At 42.6% G+C, this 21,049-nt stretch overlaps 1 protein-coding gene across 7 annotated transcripts in view; it reads right to left on the bottom strand.

The window, feature by feature from the left end:
* The window catches only part of LOC148031595 (senescence-associated protein AAF, chloroplastic-like), a 64,272-nt gene extending 44,777 nt beyond the window's left edge, over positions 1-19,495 (bottom strand). For 2 of the 7 annotated variants that reach the window (XM_087685175.1, XM_087685176.1), the window contains exon 1: positions 19,211-19,493. Coding sequence is in view for 2 of the 7 variants with exons in the window: in XM_087685176.1 (XP_087541302.1) it covers positions 19,211-19,230 (20 nt within the window). In the remaining 5 variants the exon portion in view is untranslated. Of the gene's footprint in view, positions 1-19,210 lie in introns of all 7 variants that reach the window. The other 5 variants (XM_087685173.1, XM_087685177.1, XM_087685179.1 and 2 more) reach the window with 4 other exon arrangements.
* Between the last annotated feature and the right edge of the window lie 1,554 nt (positions 19,496-21,049).

Raw genomic sequence — 21,049 nt, 5'->3', positions numbered from 1 at the left:
GATGAAGAAAAGAAAGGGGAGAGAGTGACGTGCCAAGACTCAACTGAAAACCATGAGTTCAACAATTCAAGCAAGACAATTCAAAACACAAATCAGGTTAAAGATGCAAACCTGCTGAAAACACAAATTGCAGGAGAGCAGATCATTGAACAAAAAGTTGAAAATGGCTGCTCAAAAAGAAACCATCAGCTGAGTCTGCAAATCATTAGCAAAACAGGCAAGATTGGCAGCTGGATCAGCAAAACAAAGGCTGTTCTGTCCAAAATGACAGCTGTTTAAGTGAAAATGCAGGCAAAATCTGCAAATGCAGGTTGCATCAGGCCACCTGGGTGCTGGGAACTGTCGCCTAGACTGCACAGATGTGGACAACAGCAAAACACAAACTTTTGTGGCAATCTACGCACAAACAAACCTGAAAACATCAGTCAGACACAGCAAACAGCACCAGAACCAAGTGGAGATACCATGTCAAAATAGTGGGCAGTAACGGAAGCAAAGAGACAATATTATCATAGATTGCAGGAGCACAAAGTGCATAGAGAAACATTACAAAGAACACAAGAACTCAAAGAGAATATGCTCGGGAAATGGAATCCATGTACCAAGGTACAAGAATGATACAAGGGCTCAGCATCGAGTCACTGGCACAAGAATGGTACAAGGGCTAGGCACTAGGTTACCGGCAATGTACACAACCTCCCTCACCACCAAGGCCCAGTTGTGCTAAATGCAAGTATCTAACTAGAGGAGTCAACTTGTCTATAAATAGGCTAAAATTGTGCCAAAGAGGAGGATCAGTCAACCAGCCGTAAACTAGCACCAAGATACCAATCGACCATCCACAACACACTCTAGCATAAAATAAGAAATGCACACTAATACACACTCTTAACATCCATGAGATGTACACTCACCTAACACTTTGCCTAAATGTCGACTTTGCAGGTCCCAGTAGGCCACTCACTAGCCAACGGACACCCTTTGTCCAATGCCTTGGCCTCTCTAGGGCCCTTTGGACTCCCCACATAAAATAACCATCACCCTTGTAGTCTTGGTAGATTCTTGTGCAATCAATGTGCACCCATTGATTGATGCCATGGCTGCTTTGGGGTGGGATGTCTCGATGTACACACAAGGTGAGCTATGCTTGCAATCCCTTTTTTTTATTCCAATTTTAGGCTTGAGAGGGAGTATTAAGCTAAAAAATGTGAATTACACATTAAACCTTCATTAGCTCATTAAATAGCCCCAAAACTCAAATACACTCAATGCATTTCAATGTCCCATAGCAAACTCACCACTTTTCGGTTGATCCTTCATCTATAAATAGAGTGTGCTAGGTCACTTGCAATCCTTGTCATCCCATTCTATCCACAATTCATCATCACGTGGCTGCCAACTCCTCCTCTTGCTACTACTACTACTCATTCCTCATTACCCCCAACTACTGTCAACATCCTTCAACTGCCCTTCCATCTTGGATGGGCTGCATTTGTCTCCAGCCCGTTGTCACCGTCTCCTCCAGCCCCTATGCCCATCAACACAAGCCTACGTTTTTGCCATTCGACTAATGCCTATCTACTGGTTGTCACCAATAGTATGTCATTTTTGTGTTTTCATCTACTGGTTGCCACCGCTATTGGACAGCTCTCCCCTTGAGCAGGGTACATTTTCATTCATTATCTAGTTAGCTTCTTTTTGCATTTTTGCATATTTTTATGTTAGTATTTGAGTTCACTATGTTTCAATCATAATTGTAAACTTTGTATTTTCTTTTGTAAACCCTAGCGTATGTCCACAACACCACCTTTTTTTCAAGATTGGATGTTTCCCTCATTGCTCCTCATTGCTTTTCAAGAAACCTTCTCTTGGGGAACCCACTCCTCTTTTACTTCAGGAAGCCCCACGATGCATTTCATGTGTAAACCTCCCATTTGTTGAGACAAAAATGTATTACAAACTGATTAGCTCTTTAAAAGCCCCAAAACATGTAAATTACCAAAAGTTTCTTTAAACGGTGCACGGTCCTAGGGGGCTTATGTGTCCCATAAGCAAAGCCCTAATTTGGGAGGATCCTTCTACCTCTATAAAAAGACAGGTTGCCCACCATTTAGTAAAACTAGCCTCCCTTCTCGAATAGGGTGGTAATTCCCTGATCAAGCACTTACTTACAACAATCAGCAAATAAATATAGAATGAAATGCACAATTTACCTTACTAATCTTGGACATTCAACAGCCTGTTGGCCCCAAAACTCGCGCCCCTTATGGTATTTCTTTAATTGCAATTGCCAACGGATGTCTTACAAGCTGAGATTCCACAATCTCCTTGGCTGATCCAAAGCCCCTTGCTATACATATAATCAGCAAGCAATTTGGGCCAATTGCCCCTTGATTTTCACCCAAGAATTGCACAAATGAAACCACCAATTGACCAAATATTGCTCTAATTCATAATGGATAGCCTACCATCTGAAATCCCTATCAATTCCACGAATTTCAAGTGCTGATTTCGATGTGCAATGCCTTCTCTTGTTGGCATGGAACCTAAGGTCATTGTTAAACCCTAATTTTTACAAAATTTTAGGGTTTACAGCAAAGATCCCTCTACTATCCACCGAATTTGGCTGAGATTTGCTCAAAATGGCTGAGAAATGTTGAGATCTTTTGCAAATGGGTTGAAGAAGATGAGAGAGAGCCAAGATGAGAGAGAAATCACATTTTCTTCACAAGAAAATCCTAAAATCTATCGACAATGCTATTGCCAACCCCTAGAAGATGTCTCCCTGCTGTCCCCTGCCTGCTAAGGCCCCCAGATGGCTATCTTCTGCAGCAAATTGTTGTTCTCTAATCAAAAAATGAAACTCCTCTCTCTCTCTCTTCCAGGCTATAAACTGACTAAATTGCTAAGACCTAGCTCCCAAAAACGTTTTCTCGGTTTATATAGGCATTTTTTGCAAAGTGGGAGCCTCCTAATCCCATTTTTCAACATTATCCAACCATTTAATTAATTTTCAAAATTAAATCATTCTAAAAAATAACTTCAACCCTTTTGACCTCACCCAAAATTAAAAGTGCCCATCCATAATTAAATTAGCTATACCATTTGCAACCTGAAGTGGTCCCCAACCTCCGTTGACCCTTAGACTGACATTAAAAAATTAATTAATGCTAGTCCCTAGTATCATCACTGACACTTATTGGCCAAACAACTATCCTAGGGTCAAAACCAATACCAACCGACCCCCAAAGCCCAGTTGGCACAACTTATCACAACTTTTCCCTTTAACACCCACTGCATCCTCAAGGTCCTTAGCCTATTACCATGAAATAACTACCATATGCATCACATGTCATAAACAACCTCACACATTTAATTAATAACTTAATCAAATGTTATCGGCAAGATTAAATCATCTCAAACTTTCACGTCCCCCTTACAAAACTCCCCCTTGAAATCCCTACAATCGTCCTCGATTGCGCTGCATTGTGCCAAAGGAAGAGCGTATTGCACTAGAATTTCCATGAGACATCATAGTCACAACATTGGCCACTGTTGTCTAACAATGCCACATGCCCCAACCCTTGCTGAAAATTTCCAGCCAGCATAAACATGACATAGAACCATAGTAAAGCATATTATCGGTATAAACTATGGTTGAAACCGTCAATGGCATTTATAAACACACTGCTGTCCATGGGACCAATTGTAAACCATTGAAAACTAATAATAAACTAATCACTTGCTGATCTGAGAACTGATCACAAACTGCTGCAAATGTGACCCCAAACTGATTGCATAAACTAATCACTAACTAATGAAAAAACTGATACAAAACTGATCCCAAAAGTGACCATAAATGATTCTCAAACCAATCAAAAACTGAACTGAAACTAATCTGAATTTGATCTAAAAACTAAGGCAAAAACTCACGCCCAACTTATCATGAACTAATCCCAAACTAATGCAAAAGTATAGTCTCAAAGCCACAATAACAACCATACGCATCCGCATACATCTCACAGTGACTAATACACTAAGTAGTGAACCCATGGTAGACATACTGTCAGCATAGTACCTTAGATACATGCTGAATACATTGGAGATCCACTACATGGGAGAGCTATCCACAATTGGAGAAGTGGAATTGCTACCTCCCCCTTGAGCATCAAGCAATACTCTAGACCCCTGCTCTTTTCAACCTGACTGAGCTTGCACTAAAGTCGGCTCTAGCTGAAAGGCATCTAGGTAAAGCTGCAACAATAGAGGATGGCTTGCCAAGTCATCCTCTTCCATCCATTTTACATCTATTGGAAAATAATTCTAAAACTCCACCAAATATCTCCTGGAAACTTTACCTCTAACCTTTCTTTTCTTATGTGCCAAGATCTGCTCAGGTACCAAAATCTCATCTAGCTCCTCAACCTCAAGCTAAAGTTCAGCACACATCCTTTAGCACATCACCATGAAAAGGTCTCAACAAAACTGACATAAAAGGTATTATATATCTGTCAATGTGGAGATAATTTTAGCTAATATGCCACATAGTTGATCTTCTCCAACACTTGGAAGCATAATCAAAGGAGACGGGCGGGACGGACCCTTGGGACACTAGGATGCCATCCCTAAGATGGCAGATCCATCCGAGACGGGTCACTTACAGATGTGACGTCGCTTTTCTATCTGCCACAAAGTGACGGAGCAGCAAGACGTGAAATGTGATGCGAGGTCATGTTTGTGATGGAAGGTTGGGACGACGGGCAACTAGCTCATGAAAGTTTATTATTAAACTTAAAAGACTGAAGCCTTATCCAGACGAAACATGACAAACATTTGCGATTGAAATATGTTGATATGAAGGCAAGATGACACGTTAGATTAAAAAACGAGGGCTTCAACCGACTCATCCTATGACCCGTGGCCCGTCAAGTTAGAAACCAACCGACTTCCCACTGTGGGATTTGTTGTCGATGGTGAGCCCACAAATAGGGCTGCAGCTAATATTTTACAGAGCATTTATCCTCATATTATAGTTTCTTTTTGCATGGCTCACTGTCTAAATAGCTTGTTGAAAGATATTGAAAGCTCTCATGGATAGAGTCTATCATTGATAATGCAAATTTGATGGTATCATTTGTGCAGAATCATCAATTATTGCGCCATGAGTTCAGCAAGAAGTCAAATAAAATGCTTTTAAAATATTCTAATACTTGGTTTGCATTTAATTTTCTCATGTAGGTTCGATTGAGCTCATGTAGTGGTGCTTTGCGACAACTTTTTATTAGTGATGTGTTTACTTCTTTGCCAATAGCTATCACTACTGCAAGGATAGAATGTAAAGAATTGGCAGAAAATCTTGTGTTTTTGGATGATGTGAAGCACATTGATGCTATGGTACAGCCAATAATGCATTTATTAAGGCTTGTGGATGGTATGCAGCCATGCATTGGTAAGGTGTATGAGGCCATGGACAGGATGATAGAGAGATTGAAAGATTTGGAGCCTGATGTAGATAGGTATGAGACCATCCATGAGTTGTGTGTAAGCAAATGGAATTCCTACTACTCTCCTTTGCATGCAGTAGCACTTGTCTTGGATCCAGATTTTTAGGGGGGTGATCAAATGACAGATAAAGAAGTATCGGCTGGTTGGAGGGCAATATTGGATAGGTTGGTGCCCGATACTGACACTAGGAGAAAAATTAGAAATCAGTTGGCACAATATAGGGAGCAAGAGGGCTCCTTTGGCTATCCAGAGGCACTTGTGGATCGTTTCAAGGTTGAGGCAACACTATGGTGGGAGGATTATGGTGCAAATGGGCGTGAGCTGCAAAGTTTGGCCATTTGTGTACTTAGCTAGGCAGTTAGTTCATCATGTCTGGAGCAATTATGGAGCTCCTACAGCCATATAGCATCTAAGAAAAGAAATCGCCTCGCCGTACAAAAGACAAGTGACTTGGTTTTTGTGAGTGCCAACTTACGTATGCTTGGTAAAAGCATGATTGCAAAGGCGGATCCCTTTGTGGAGTGGAAAATGTAGCAGACAAAAGAGACAGAGCCTAGAGGAGCATGCCACTAGCAGGATGAGGATAAGGAGGATCATAGTGAGCATTGTGATGAGGAGGATTCCGAGTAATGTCAGATGCTTCCAGCTTTCAGCTTTGGCCTGAGTGATGCCCATTTTGATTAGTGCTTGCTTGCAACTCCATGTATCTTGGGCCTTGGTATGCATCATATGCCATTTTTGACTTGTCATGACTCATTTTAATTTGCTAGCCTTTGTCACAATCATTTGGATCTTGTTTGAGCAGATTTTCTACTTTGGTCTTGAGTTTCAGCTTTATAGTATGTACTTGTAGTCTTGTTGGTAGCTGAAATTGACCATCAATGGCAAAGCTAACATGTCACATGAATCAAACTTTGTTTGAGCAGATTTTCTACTTTGGTCTTGAGTTTATTGTTTCAACTTTATAGGTTTCACCTTTATTATTTATAGTATGTACTTGTAGTCTTGTTGGCAGCTGAAATTTGACCATCCATGGCAAAGCTAACATGTCACATGAATCAGACTTTGTTTGAGTAGATTTTCTACTTTGGTCTTGAGTTTCAGCTTTATATGTTTCAGCTTTGTATGTTTCAACTTTCAACTTTCAGCTTTATAGTAGGTACTTGTAGTCTTGCCAGCAGCTGAAATTTGACCCTGAATGGCAAAGCTAACATCTCACATGAATCATGATTTTATCATTATACATTATTCATTATTTCAGCTATTTGAATTTTGTATCATGTAATGTGTTATTATTAATTAGACTTTAGCTTGAGCCTTGTATTAGTGTCGTAACTCGTTACTCATAAGTCGTTGCTCAAGTTACACACTTGTATTTTGCTTTGATGATGCATATTCTCATTCTAAAGAAAGTTGAGTACAAATTTTGTTAATTTTTTAGTATATTTTGCATTTTTTTAATGTCGTCCCGGTCCCCCCTTCCCTACTTTTGGCCGTCCCCATATCACATCCCCGTCCCCGTCCCGTCCCATCCCCCATCACCTGTGATTGTCACAACTCTATAGAAACAGAATTTGTATCCTTTTTCATTAATTTGTCTATATAATGATTTATTAAATTTGTTTCCTTTGCACTAATTAGATATAAAGAAAAGTGCATTGGAACTAGCCACTGATGAGTGGTCCAGGTTATGGTGGACCCTCTCGGTGGGTTAGAGAAAAGATAGATCACACTTCCACCTATATGGCCCGATTGGGCGTCCGTGACCAGAACTCATGCATATCAGGGTTAGACTCGCACACAGAAAGGATTGATGCCTTGAAGTGTGGGCTAGATTCGCCAGAACAGACAGTTACAATCAACAAGATGGCATGATCATGAAATGCTTGTACAAAGTGCATGTGTGAGCTAAAAGCTTAAAATGCACATTTCTTTGCATAGGAAAGTCACATGAAGATTCTGATACCGTTTCTACGATGTACACGGAAAAAGCTTTCATATGACACCCATATTGGGGGGTCCCTAAATTTTAGGAGATCCCTAAATTTTAGAAGCCTCAAATTAGCCTAAAAATGCTAGTCCTAAAAAATAGGGATGTCATTCTAAAAATAGTAAATTCTGTACTCTGACTATGCTTACTAAATTTGGTTGTTTCTATTCTTGACAGTATTCAGCCCAAAAAGGAAGGCCATAGAGAAGAGACAAGTGTCAAGACACTTGTCACACAAGTTTCCAAGTGTCCCACCACTTGTCACATCTCATGACATGTGACTGGACACTTGTCTTGTGCTACTCCACTTTCCCCTTTTGTACTAGCTCTTCCCTCTCCTATAAATAAGAACTCGTTTTTCTTCATTCAGCATCATTTTTCTTTGCTGTAAACTCATGTACAGCACCCACAGATAGCCAGAAACTGGTTACTGGTCCCATCCATCCCCATCATCATCCCCCACTTCTCCATTATCAAATTCCTCCATATTCCCTCTTCTATCATTGCTGTTTTACAAGATAGCAAGCTTGTAAATTCATTATAGCACCTCCTTCTCGAGCTCTTTCTTCCATTTTAGCAACAAGAAGCAAGCCCTATCCATGTACTGCTGATCAACGATGAAGAAAGGCTGATTTCCCATCTTTCTTCTCTCATACTGTAAAGAAATCTATTCTTATCATTGCATAATAGATAATGCATGGGTGTTTGTACATCTTTGCATGACTTGTGTGCATGATCTTGTGAGAGTGAGAATTACTTCTCCTCACTCTCAGGTTGATTGTAACTGAGCTCTTCCCTAAGGGACTTGGGTTAAGCAGAAATACATTCCTTCGGGGGGGGGGGGGAGGTTTGCCCATCTTCAACCCTCAATGTTGTCTCCGTTACTTTTACATTTTCATGGCTGTAATTTTGTGAGTAATTTTCATTTTCAGCTTTAAGTGTTCATTCTCTTTTATATTAAATCTCGAAAACAAGAAAATATCATAATTGTTAAGCATACTACGTTGTTACATCTTTTCAGCTGCATTTTCAAAACACAGTAATACATAATCGCCCTCTGCAAACTGCAAAGCACCTCTATGGCGATCAACTGCCTTCTTTTGCTCTTCATATGATCTCTAAAGTACATACTTTATCTTTGCATAGGCTGCATCCAAGTTTTTCATATAACGTTCAGCCTCAAAGATCTTATCCTTAGTCTACAACTTGCAAGATAGGGATCATCACTGCCTTAGTGGCACAACAAGTGTACTTATTACCCACTTATGTATGTGAGGATTCTTTGGCCTGGTAAGATCATTATTCATTGATATTTCACAAAAAAAACCAAATACTTTTTTAAGAAAAATAACTTGAAATTACTAGTATCCTAAAACTACTTTAAAATTTGGATCCATACAAAAAGAGTTGCATGAGAGTGCAAAATTTGGTGATTGTAACCCCAAAACTGAGCTCAAAAGGCCCATAAACAAACTGACATACCTATTTCTCTAGAGCTGAAATAGGTCATGTTTATAGTCATTTTTAAGGTTTTTCGGCCTTCTGAGCTCAATTCTAGGGTCAAAAATCACCAAGCCTTGCACTCCCTTTTTTTTGTTTTTGGGTATGAACCACACAATTGTAGTTTGGGCATACTAATATCTTCAAGTTACTTTCTCATATATGCATGTATAATCATATAAATATATGCCTACTTTTTCTTTACTTGTCTAAATATGCATTGGTTCTCCTTTGAAGCACACCCCAATACGTGCATTTTGGCGTTTAATATGCAAATAAGGTATCACCATAAGCTTGAAAAGTGTGATATATCCTTCATACTTTTCAAGCTCTAGTGCATCCCTGACACTTTATCTACACATTCTGAGCTCAATTTTGGGATCAAAATCACCAAATTTTGCACTTTTTTTAAGGGCATAGATTGCAATTTTAAAGTAGTTTTGAGATACTAATATCTTCAAGTTATTTTTTCACACACATAGACCCATGCACATACACCCCCACACTTTTTCTTTGCTTGTCTAAATATGCCTTGTTTCTCCCTTGAAGCACACGCCATTATGTGCATTTTGGTGTTTAAAAGCCAAATAAACATCACCATAAGCTTGAAAAGTGTGATTTATTATTCATACTTTTCAAGCTCTAGTGTGACACTGGTGCAAACCTGTGAGAGTGCACAACGGAAGAAGGAACATAAACACACACAGAGAGAGAGAGAGAGAGCAGAAAATAAAGGAAGAAACACTGCACTGACTGAAATGAATGCTGAATACAAAGCTCTGGACTGATCAGTCCCTGCACGCAGCTCGGAGCGTCAGTGAGGGCACCAGATCAAGCTGATGATGACGGCAGCACCAAAGATGGAGGAAGATGATGGAGTCGGAGTGTGCACCTGCCAAGGAAGGAGGGAAGATGATAATCCAACTGACTGCCAAGTGGAAAATGGCTGCTAACACCCCCTCTCAAATCTTGGATGTGGCGGAAGGTCAAGGGAGAAACGGATCCTAGGGTGGCAAGAGGAATGCCATTGTCGATGAAGATTGCCGATGAAGAAGCTCCTCAAGATCCTGGAAAACCCCCTCTAAAACACTAGGGGCCAAGAAATCCATAGCTGCATCACACCACGATCGTCCCCCTCTGAAAGGGATTGGGGGTACGAGGGAACCACCGAAGGAGAGGGTGGGGGATGGAAAGAAACCTGTGGAAAAGAGGGTGGGAACAGGTGTAGCAATAGACAACTGCCTCGGAGAACCTTGCATAAGAGAAGGGAAATGGAGCCTGTAAAGCCCGTTCTCCTACCAACCTGTCACGATAACAGCCCCTATAGAAGAATCCTCAATACAAACGGCCTACTCGGTGAAGACAACCTGGGTACCAAGCCTAGTAAGGCCATAGACTGAGAGAAGTAATCCGGAACATAAAGAGCCTGGGAAAGGGAGCTCGACGCGCGGTCAGGAAATAAAGGCAAAATGCCAACACCACAAATAGGCACCAAAACAATGTCACCAACAGTAACAAAACCCCAAAGGTCATAGTTGTTGAGAAGACACTATACGGCACGACCATAGAGGGTAGTTCGTCCCGTCTGGCTTGTTAGATGTAGTTAGAGAGAGTAGGATTAGCACTTGCTTAGGAGATGCTGTCTATGCCAATCGGGGACTAGAGGTTGCGAAAGAATATTACAGGAAAGAGTGATAGGATGGTGGTCAGGCAGATAGTCCTGAATCACACAATCCCACATAGCATACACATTGGCCATAGATATCCTTCAAGAAATACTTACAAGAAAACAAAGAAAATGCTCCAACTAGGATTCCTCCACCTTTGTGGGGTCCATGGGTGTATTGATTAGAGAGGACTGATGTACAACAGTGTAGATAGGGAATACTGGAAGACCTCTTAGAAGATGAGACAACCACAGAAAAAGGCTCCTCCAAGTCAATAATATAAAGGAACACTTACTCATAGGTAACCGCCGGAGTAGAGATAGAAGGCTCGGATGTCTTAGGGCCATCCTTCGCTCCCAAACTCGCTCCCAGACGAAGGTGAGGGTAATTCTTCCAACATTTCTCCTCTAGATGTGTCCCCTTCCCACAGTATGGGCATTTAGGCTTCTCCGAGTCGGAGTCAGAACCTGAAGAACTCTCCTGCCTTTTAGCCTATGACTTCCCTTTCTCCTGTGTCCCCCCTCCCGAACCTGCAACAAAAGCTTTGATGGAGGTGGATCCACTGGCTATCTCTTTGGCACACTCGTCATGCTCCAAAACAAGCGGAGTAAGCTTCTCTCATAGAAGCTTCTCACGGGTCCTCGATGTAAGAAGGTTGGTGTGTTGAGAAACCCTTCACCCGCAATTTGCATTTTTGCGTTTCTACGTTTTGCGTTTAGGATTTGCAGCCCCAAAAAGAGGCGCCATCCTAGACTGACTGTGCCTATTTATAGGCCACACTCTCATTCATTTCTTACGGCTGATTCATTCAGTCCGTTACCTTTTCTCTCTAGCCTCTCCACTACCCTCACACCCCTTCAGGAGGACATTGCGGTTTATGGTTCGTGGCTGTCTTCATCATCTTCCTTGTGCTATAGCACCCTTGTTCCCTTGTATCACATTCACTCCATGATTCAGATCTTCATCATTCCATTCATCAGAGTTTCTTCTCTCTTCTCTTCTCTTCTCCATGTTTGCCGAGTTCACTCCGTGTTTCTCCCCGCCAACCCTACTATCTCGCTGGTACGTCATCTTTTGACATGGTAGAAGACATCAAAACGGGGAGATGGCAGCTACGTCAAAAGAATCATGGCCATATCCTTGGAAGAGATCATCCTGCCAAGGGACGCAAGCTCATTCCTCATGTCCTCCAACCTATTGATATGATCCTTCATGGAAGAAGAATCATCAACAACGAGCATCCGTAATTTCTTCTCGAGAGTAATCTGATGGGCAAATGTCTTCTGATGGTACAAAGAAGAAAGCTTTGTCCACACTTCTGCTGCTTTCCACAACTTGCGCACATGCACTAGGACAGAATCTTGTAAGCTCATAAAGAGGAAAGATCGAGCTCTCGAGTTGAGCTGATCCCATAAGGCAGCACGATCCATCGATAATCCAACAGTGGGATCCTCCATTGGATAGGGAATAGGGTGGGTAACAAACTCCCAAAGATCGAAGGTATCAAGGATACACTCCACCTTACACGACCAAAGCAAGTAGTTGGAACCATCAAACCTCTTCTTTGGCCAAAGAAGAGAGTACGGGCACCTGTATAGAGGGTGCCATGGAAGGCATATGAAGGCCAGCAGAATAAGCCTTTTGTGAAACATGGAGAGAAGGGGGAATAGAGGGATCTCGTACAAATGGGCTAGGTGACGCGTGAACTGGCACGAAAGTCTCTCCGTATCTCAGAGGAAGGAATAGAGACATCATCCTCTAAATCAGCAAAGAACTGGTGATAAGACATCTTCATATATATCTGCAATCACCAAACAATCTGCAACCAATAGACAGTCAAGGTGAAGCCCCCTATATCAAAAAAGACCTAAAGATGCTGTCGCCTGCAAGAGGAGAGAGAAAATGCAGCCACCTGGAGAAAAAAACTGCTGCCTCTCCTCCAGATGATGACGCCTCCTCTGCTAATGTGGACAACCTCCTGTTGGCTACATTTGATGCAAACCCAGGCTGCAAACACCTAGAGAACCGTCGCCTACTCCTCCTAATGCTGCAAAACAGCAAAACGCAGATATGGAAGGCTGCGTTTCAGCCTGACAGCACCACCAAGGGCTGGAAAGGATGGAAGAAGGGCTGCACTTGATGGTGTCCTCCTCTGCAATGGAATCTCTCCTCCGTGCTCTCAGTTAGGCGATACCATGTGAGAGTGCGCAGCGGAAGAAGGAACAAAGCTATGGACTGATCAGTCCCTGCACGCAGCCCGAAGTGTCAGTGAGGGCACCAGATTAGGCTGATGATGACAGCAAAACCGAAGACGGAGGAAGATGACGAAGTCGGAGTGTGCCCTGCCAAGGAAGGAGGGAAGATGATAATTCAACTAACTGCCAAGTGGGAAATGGCTATAAATAGCCAAAAAACCCAAAAACTCGCCGACCTGAAATTTGAGGCCAAAAATATGTCCGAACAGCATTTAATGCTGGTAAAAATGACAGGAATGCTCAAAAAAAATCCCGGAAAGGTTGGACAATGTTCGGCAAGTGAGGCAGGCTGAGAAATGCAAAAATTGCCTCGGGAAATGCACATAAAATCTCGACTAGAGGAGAAAATGCACTGAAATGCAATAAATTGAGTGCTCTAGAATGAGCTACCTCCTGCGTCAAAACAAGTAATAGACAAGTCAGAGCTCCTAAAGTCCTCGTCTGGTGAGGCTCACAGGCAGGAGATAACAAGGCATGACAAACATGACTGCTAACAAAACCAACCCAAGGCTCAAAAGACTACATGCCTGAGGCTTTGTCTAGAGCTAATAGGTCATATCTACAATCATTTCTAAGGTTCTTATGTCTTCCAAGCTCAATTTTTAATCATAGCCAATCTAGAGGAGGAGAGAAGGTTGGCAAGAAAAGTGTTGCAAAGCATGGTTGCCTACAACCAAGAGCAATGAGCTCAAAAGTTAAGACAAGATATAGAAATGTGTGAGGTCCAACATGTCTTAGCTCTTGCCAATGGAACCAAGACATGACCAAATGCTAAGAGGGAGAGAGGCTTAGAGGCTGATCTTATGCGTGCTAAGCAAGCTTCACAAAGTGACTCTTAGACAACACAGCTACGAAGTAGAGCAGAGTAGTTATAGCAACTACATTGCTAGCAAGATTGGGAACCACCCAGAATTCTAAGAGCCAGACCAAGATACCTATGGTTGCTAAGTAACTCAATGAGTATCAGCACCACAAAGACTAGAAAAAATAATGGATCAAATTTTTAAAGTAATTTTGAGCTACTTGCAACTTGAATGATATATTTACAAAATTTCTCTACTTGTCTAAAATTGTATTTATGCTTCCCTAAAAGCATATCCTAACATGTGTATTTTTTGTGTTAAATAGCCAAATAGGTATCACCATAAGCTAGAAAAATGTGATTCAGCCTTCACACTTTTCAAGCTCTAGGATGGCCTACACTAGCATAGATCAGACTAAGGCTTGAAAGGTGTGAAAAAAAGCACATTGTCAAGCTTATGAGGCCTAGTGTGGGACTATTCTCATGAGACTATGGAGTGAGGACTCAAAGATAAAAATTTGAGGGCTTAGAACCCTTTTAGAAGGGACTATTCCCATTCCCATAAACTGAAGGGATAAGGACCCAAATATTTGTGGAAGCCATTCCTTTGTCCCTAGGAAACAAGCAAGGTAGGGATCCATTTTTATAATGAAGGGGTGTTTCCATGCATGCATATGTATGTACATTACACACATACACACACGCGCGCGCACAACCCACCAATCCACAACCAATTATATTTTCTAAACACACCTTTGTACATCATGGTTTATTGATTATGCCCTAAAAGCTCGCCTAACTAGGCACATAATCAAAAAGGCTCGCCTAATGAAGCGAACCAAAAAACATGTCCCAAAATCTATCAAACATAGAGGAGTAGACCTTGCCACCAAGATCGACATGAACACCTCATACCCTGGACATAGACAAAATCTCCAACAATGTCTTCCATTCCCAAAGATGAGAAATTGCCTCTAATTTGATCTTTAAGAGATAAGCCCAAAAATGTCTTGCTACTGTCAAACTCCACCAGAAGACCAAGGGAGCAAATCTTATGAACTGAAAGGAGATGGTACCCTAGACCTGGTACATGCAAAACCTCTGAGGTATGGGTACCACCTCGTCCATCCGGAATAAGCTGCATCTTACCCCGACCTGCAACAGAAACTGAAGAGCTGTCGCCAATGAGAACCTGCCCACGCGAGGGTCGCAACTGGGCAACACCATCTGATGAAGGAGTCATGTGCCGTGAGGCACCACTATCAACAATCCACTCTCGAGCTTGGGAGGCTGTCATCGCAGCATCAGAAGCATTCAGTAAAGCGTCCTCAATGACAGCTAGATGAAGAAATGCAGCTGATGAGGGTGCAGCCACTGCTCCAGAATCCTTGGTTTCCTTCTTCTTGGTGTCCTTCGTGTCTTTGTCAGGGCAATCCTTCTTCCAATGGCCAGTCTTTCCACAAATATGGCATGTGGAGTCTTTGTCCTTGTCCTTCTTGGACTTGTTATCCCCCTTCTTCTTCTTTTGGTCCTTCCCCTTCTTCTGAGAGGCTTGACCTGTCAGCGCCTCCGACTTGGAAGCATTTTGTCCCTTTAACTGTTCCTCTTGGTCCAAGACCATAGGAACCAACTCTTCCCACCGAAGAGTAGACTCTCGCCCAGAAGCAATGAGGGCAGAGTAAAATGTATCGAATCGTTGCGGCAACTGGGACAGTAGTGTGATCGCCATGTCTTCGGAGGAGATCGGCTTCCTCGCATTCTAAACCTGCATCTGTAGCTGCCTTAGCTTGTTAATGTGCTCCCGTAGCGAAGAAGACTTATTTACGGACAAAGTCCGCATCTGTACCTCCAAAGAAACCCTCTTCATTAAGGTCATCCGATTGTACATTTGATCAAGCTCCAGCCATATCTCACGAGCCACCGTCAAGTGCTCGATGTGAACGATCACGGCTGTAGTGCATGATAGAAAGAGAAAGGATCGAATCCTGGCATTCAGTTTGTCCCAATGAGACTGGGCCTTGGCCAACTCCGCACGAGCTTCGGAAGAGAGTTTGGACTCATCTCTTACCGAGGGCCGGTCAATCTCCTCCTGTACCAACTCCGCCAAATCATAGGACTCTAGAATGGCCAACATCATGACGCGCCAAATGCGGTAGTTGTCGCCGTCGAGCTTCTGATCTGTAGGAAGAGCCGGTAAGACAGGCACCTTCCAGTCCATAATCGCCTGGAACTCCAAGTCAATCTCTGTAGACATCTTCACCTACAATGCCTTCACAAACGCAAGAGCAACCCCCTCTGACTGGGAAAACTCAGCCTGCTAAGGCTCTTCCGCGTCCTGAACCTTCTTCACCCGCCGGAGGTGATGAAAAAGCAAAACCTGCACTTGTAGGCTGAAAACTCAAACTTCCTCCGCGTCAAACAGCAGTAAACAGCAGCAAATCCACCACCTGTACTCCTTTCCTGTGCGCCCACACTCGTTTCAGCCTTGTTCCTAGGCGCAGCCCTCCTGTCTGCCCTTAAACGCAAAAAACGCAAATTTGTGTCGCGATGGAAACTCCTCTTCAGGTTGATTCTGCGCTCAGTCAGCCCTCAAACACTGCTCTGATACCATGTCAGAGAGCAACGGTGCGGAAGCGTAGGACTGAGAGAGAGAGAACGCAGAGAGAGAAGGGAGAGAAAGAGACAGTGGACGATGAAGATCTGATGTATATAGAATGCTGAATACAAAGATATACACGGGCGCAGTGCGCTAGACTGCGTGTCTCCACCTCGACGATGCGACCTGCTGTCCACCTCGAAGTCTGCTGCAGTCTGCACTGTCTGCTGTCTGAAATCTGTGAACAGAGACAGAGACTGCGCGTCACCGGTCTGTAATCTGCGTCAGAGAAGAAGTGTATAGACTGCTGAAAGTGTCGACTATTAAATAGTCGAAATCTACCACGAACTGGGGCGCCAGAAACAGGGCGCAGCCTGGAAACAAGTCGGCTGCATTAAATGCAGCCGACTGGGCTGCAGACAGTCGCTATGATCTCTAACACAACCAACATAAGGTAGATGGCCTTGCCCAATGGAGTGTGCCAATGTCTCCATTAGACTTTGACGAAGTTCACAATGAGAAGATGATAGACTAAAATAAGATGAGCTAACATTTCTTTCCTTTTTTTTGCTTTTGTTCATTCTTGGATTTACCAATCGCAAAAGCTTGGCTAGTTATACTTGATCCTTCAAAACTTGTTTCCTTGTGATGCGCGTCCTTCTCCAAGACCATCAGTACTAACTCCTCCAAGGTGATGGTATCCCACAAGTGTGAGGTGACAAGACTAGTTTAGAAAACATCATACTAAGATGAGAAAAGATACGACAAGATTGTCATAGACATACACTGTAACTAGATGGTCTTTCCAATGGATGTTAATTTGTCCCAAATCTCCTCCATCTTATTGATGTGGTCCAACATGGTGGGAGAATTTGTGACAAAAAGTTATTGTAGCTTCATCTTGAGCATCATTCAATGAGCAAATGTCTTGACCTAGCATAGGGAAGATAATCAAGTCAAGATCTTAGAAGCAATATGGATGCATCTGATGTGAACAAGGATTGCATCGATGCGGTTTCAAAAGGGAAAAGAGCAGGTATGTGAATTGAGTCTATTGTAGAGGGCTGCCAAATCTGCGGAAAAACCATTGCAGGGATCCATATTAGGCGGAGGGTCTATAGCAAGATCCCCAAGGTCAAAGATGTCAAAAATGGCCTTCATCTTACATGATCAAGTGGGTTAATTAGTCCCATCTAGCTTCTAGCCAAGAGGAAGGTGGGAAGAACAGGCACCCACACTTGGGGTGCCATGAGAATGAGATGAGGGGATAGACATCTCAAAAGAAGGGGGAAGTGAAACATGATGGGGGATAGGAGGGAGACTGATCACGGTCTGCATCTTGATCCATGTCACAATCACATGGCTCTTCATATCAATCCTCTTGATCCTCACAATCACGACATGCTTTGAGATGATCCTATCAATACCGGTGGTCTTCACTATTGTCCTCATAGTTTCAGTTGTTCTCATGATCTAAATGGTCCTGCCAATCATAGAGGTTCGATGTCTTCTATCCTTTGAAATCTGCAAAGAAAAGGCTATGTTTGAGAAAGACTTGCTTACCATGAACCATTGGTTGAGTCCAAACAGAGTCTCCACATGAAAGAGCATGATCAATCTGAGCAGAAGGCTGAAGGGAGGGAAAGTGAAGTAGTTAGACTAAAACACAGCAAGCTGGGATCTCTGTGTGCAACATACTTGGCAATGATTCAGTGTGAGTGCGCACTATGGAAGCAGGAGAAGAGAGAGAGAAAAAGTGAGAGAGAATACCACAGATGATGATGAAGGAAAGATGCTTTGATCTGAAACACAAAGGAAGAGTGGCTACAATCAGCCCCTGCACTTGTCGACTGGCCATGGCAATGAGGACAGTGAACCACCAAGCAGAAGCATGAAGGAACAGGCAATAAGGAGAGATAAGGATGAAGAGGAAGCTGGCGCTAACCATCAAGGCAAGTGAAAGAAGGCACAGGTTGTGCAGGCTATATAGATGGTGGTAGGGAGAACTGGCCAACCTGCTGACATCAGCCATAAATGAGCTGACTGCTGCCTGAATATGCCAATAAACTGACAGACTGGTGGAAAAATGTACTGCCCAGCTCATGAATGGGAAGGATGTGCCAAAATACTAAGGAGGAAGGGCTGGAAATACTGCTGAAATATAGGGAATAACAGCAACATAAATAAATGCATGAAAAGAATGTAATGGCACAGCTCCACGTCACCATCAGACTCTAATGAAGCTCACAACCGGGAGTCGACAGTGAAAAGACACGTTGAATGGTAACACACGTATGCCAATGCCCTCATCGTTAATCAGTTGTCTTCTATGTGTCATAAATGTCCAAAACCTAGAAATGAAGCTCCATACCTGCCTAATATGAAATGAAAAGGTGAGGGATCGTCTCCAACATGTAGCACAGAAAGCCTAACGCTTACAACGACATTGAGCTATGCAACATGCAACCTCAACAAAAAAAAATTCCATGACAAATGATATCGGGCTTCAATAACTATGAAGCATTCTATCCTGCTGCCGCTTATGGCCAGCTTTGCATGACCACACCTTATTTCCCTTCAGTGCGAAACATGTCTTCTCTCCTGTGTTGGTTGAAGCAATAAAAGTCACTCTGGACTCTGGAAAATGCATGAAAGTCTAAAAATTCACTTCTTCGCTCTGTGATCGGATAACAACCCAAGAAATCTCCTTCTGTTTGGATTTGATTTTCCACTCCGATTCGTCGCATCAAAGCATACAGTTCTCTCTTCCGAAAGAAAATGCGGGAGAGTGAAGCCTGATTAAGCTATGGAATCTTGTACGACAAGAAATCGAAACGCAGAACACGAAAATGATAGAAGGAAGCCATCGTACAGGAAAAGGACTGAATGAAATACCTGCTGTGAAAGTTGAACATTGCTCTCTTTCTATCTATCTGAGCTCATGTCTCTCTTTCACGAAGTTCTGAGGAGTCGAAAGGCTCGCGCTCTCTCTCTCTCTCTCTCTCTCTCTCTCTCTCTCTCTCTCTCTCTCAGCTCCGGGCTCAGAATCTCCATCTCTCTTTCCCCAAGCTCTGAGTAGTCGAAAGGGCTCTCTCTCTCTCTCTCTGTCCGCGCGCGCGCGCTTCTGATCGTATGATTCTTGCAGACATGAAAATGAATAGACGAAAAAAAAACCAGTGGGTGGTGGAGATTCGAGAATCCAGTGTATGGGCCCTTCCCTCCTCTTCGTCTTACTGGTTGTTAGCATGCCACGTGGCTCCTGTTTCCCTGTAAATTCTTTTTACCATCATTGGATGGATCAAGGGACCGATGGGGAATATCGACATCTGATAGTCCCCATTGGATCTTTTTCATCCATGAGCTATATAATACTTTTTAATAATTAAATCATATACACCATATTCTAAAGAAGAACCTTTTGATATTTTTATCAAGTTATAAATGAAGGGTTCACAAAAGAGTGGCAATGAGGGGCCAATAGTGTGACACTAAGGGATGCATTGTTAATATGTAATGTAACAAGTTGTATTGAGTGCTAAAACTATTTACATTATCAGGAAGGAGTTATACGATTTCCTTAAACACTTAGCAACCATCCTATAAGTGAGTACTCTTTTGCAAGCTTGATCATAATGACAGCATATTTAGACACAACCTTAGAAGCTAAGAGCCTAACCATGCACAGAGGTAAAACTTGATAAATTAGGTACGTGGAGTAAAATCTAGACTCATGCCACTACAAGATATAGGCCTTATACCGACGTTAAAAGCGACGAAAATGTAAATAACAAAAGTTGCCCCCGTCGTTGCAAAAAACGTTATTATTGGCGACACCATAGAACAGTCAATATCAGTGTCGTTATCAGCGTCGACGCAATGCGACGCTAATAACAACGCAAATAATGACACGTACAGGAAAATTTGCGACACTAGTAGCGATGATAACAGGGGGAAAAAATTTTGTGTTTGTTGCCCTGCCACATATAGCACTATGTGCTTTATTTGGGCCATACAAAATAGTTTCTGCACTGTGTACAATGCTCGTGTAAACAAAAACAAAGTGTACTTAAATCATAACACTGATATATGAAATAAATACATGATCACATAATGAAAGCAACTGATATAATCATGACAAGATATCACTACTACATAGAAAATGTCTACACAGATCAGGCAACCAAAAAAGAAAGGTGTGTGAGCTCCAAGGATCCATGGGCGAGCTGCATATCCTCACCATCCGAAAGCTCATCTTGCTGCAAAGGAGCATCGAACGGACTCTGCAAAAAAAGGAACAACTACATATCAGTCTACCATACAATAATGCATTCTAATTAAACATGGTAACTACGGACAAGAAAATGAGTGACTTACAAGGCCGTCGCGTCTATACAATCGATCGATCAATGCAGTGAGACCGTGCCTCTCTGCATATCGAGTCTCAAGGCCGGTGGGTTCGCGATTTGTAATGGAGTGCTGCAAAGAAAACAAAATACTAACTGTTAGAAACATGATTGTCAATACAAAGGATATTGCAAATAAATAAACAAGCAAAACAAAAGAAAAACTTACAAAGTCCTCCAAATATGTCATGTGGCTACCACTCCCAAGAACATGGACCACTCCGGTCTCTAATCATGCCCTCGCCGCCTCGCGCTACTAACTCCAATGTCCTAGAGAATCTGTAGCCTCCTCCCTCAGTCGGCGCCAATCGTCTGTGTCTAGCCACTCAGG

The sequence above is a fragment of the Lygodium microphyllum genome, chromosome 9 (genome assembly GCF_053477565.2).
Source record: "Lygodium microphyllum isolate KBCC chromosome 9, Lygodium_microphyllum_v1.1.10, whole genome shotgun sequence".
Classification (NCBI taxonomy): Eukaryota; Viridiplantae; Streptophyta; class Polypodiopsida; order Schizaeales; family Lygodiaceae; genus Lygodium; species Lygodium microphyllum.
Note: the sequence above shows the minus strand (reverse complement) of the source record. Positions and strands in the feature narration are given on the sequence as shown.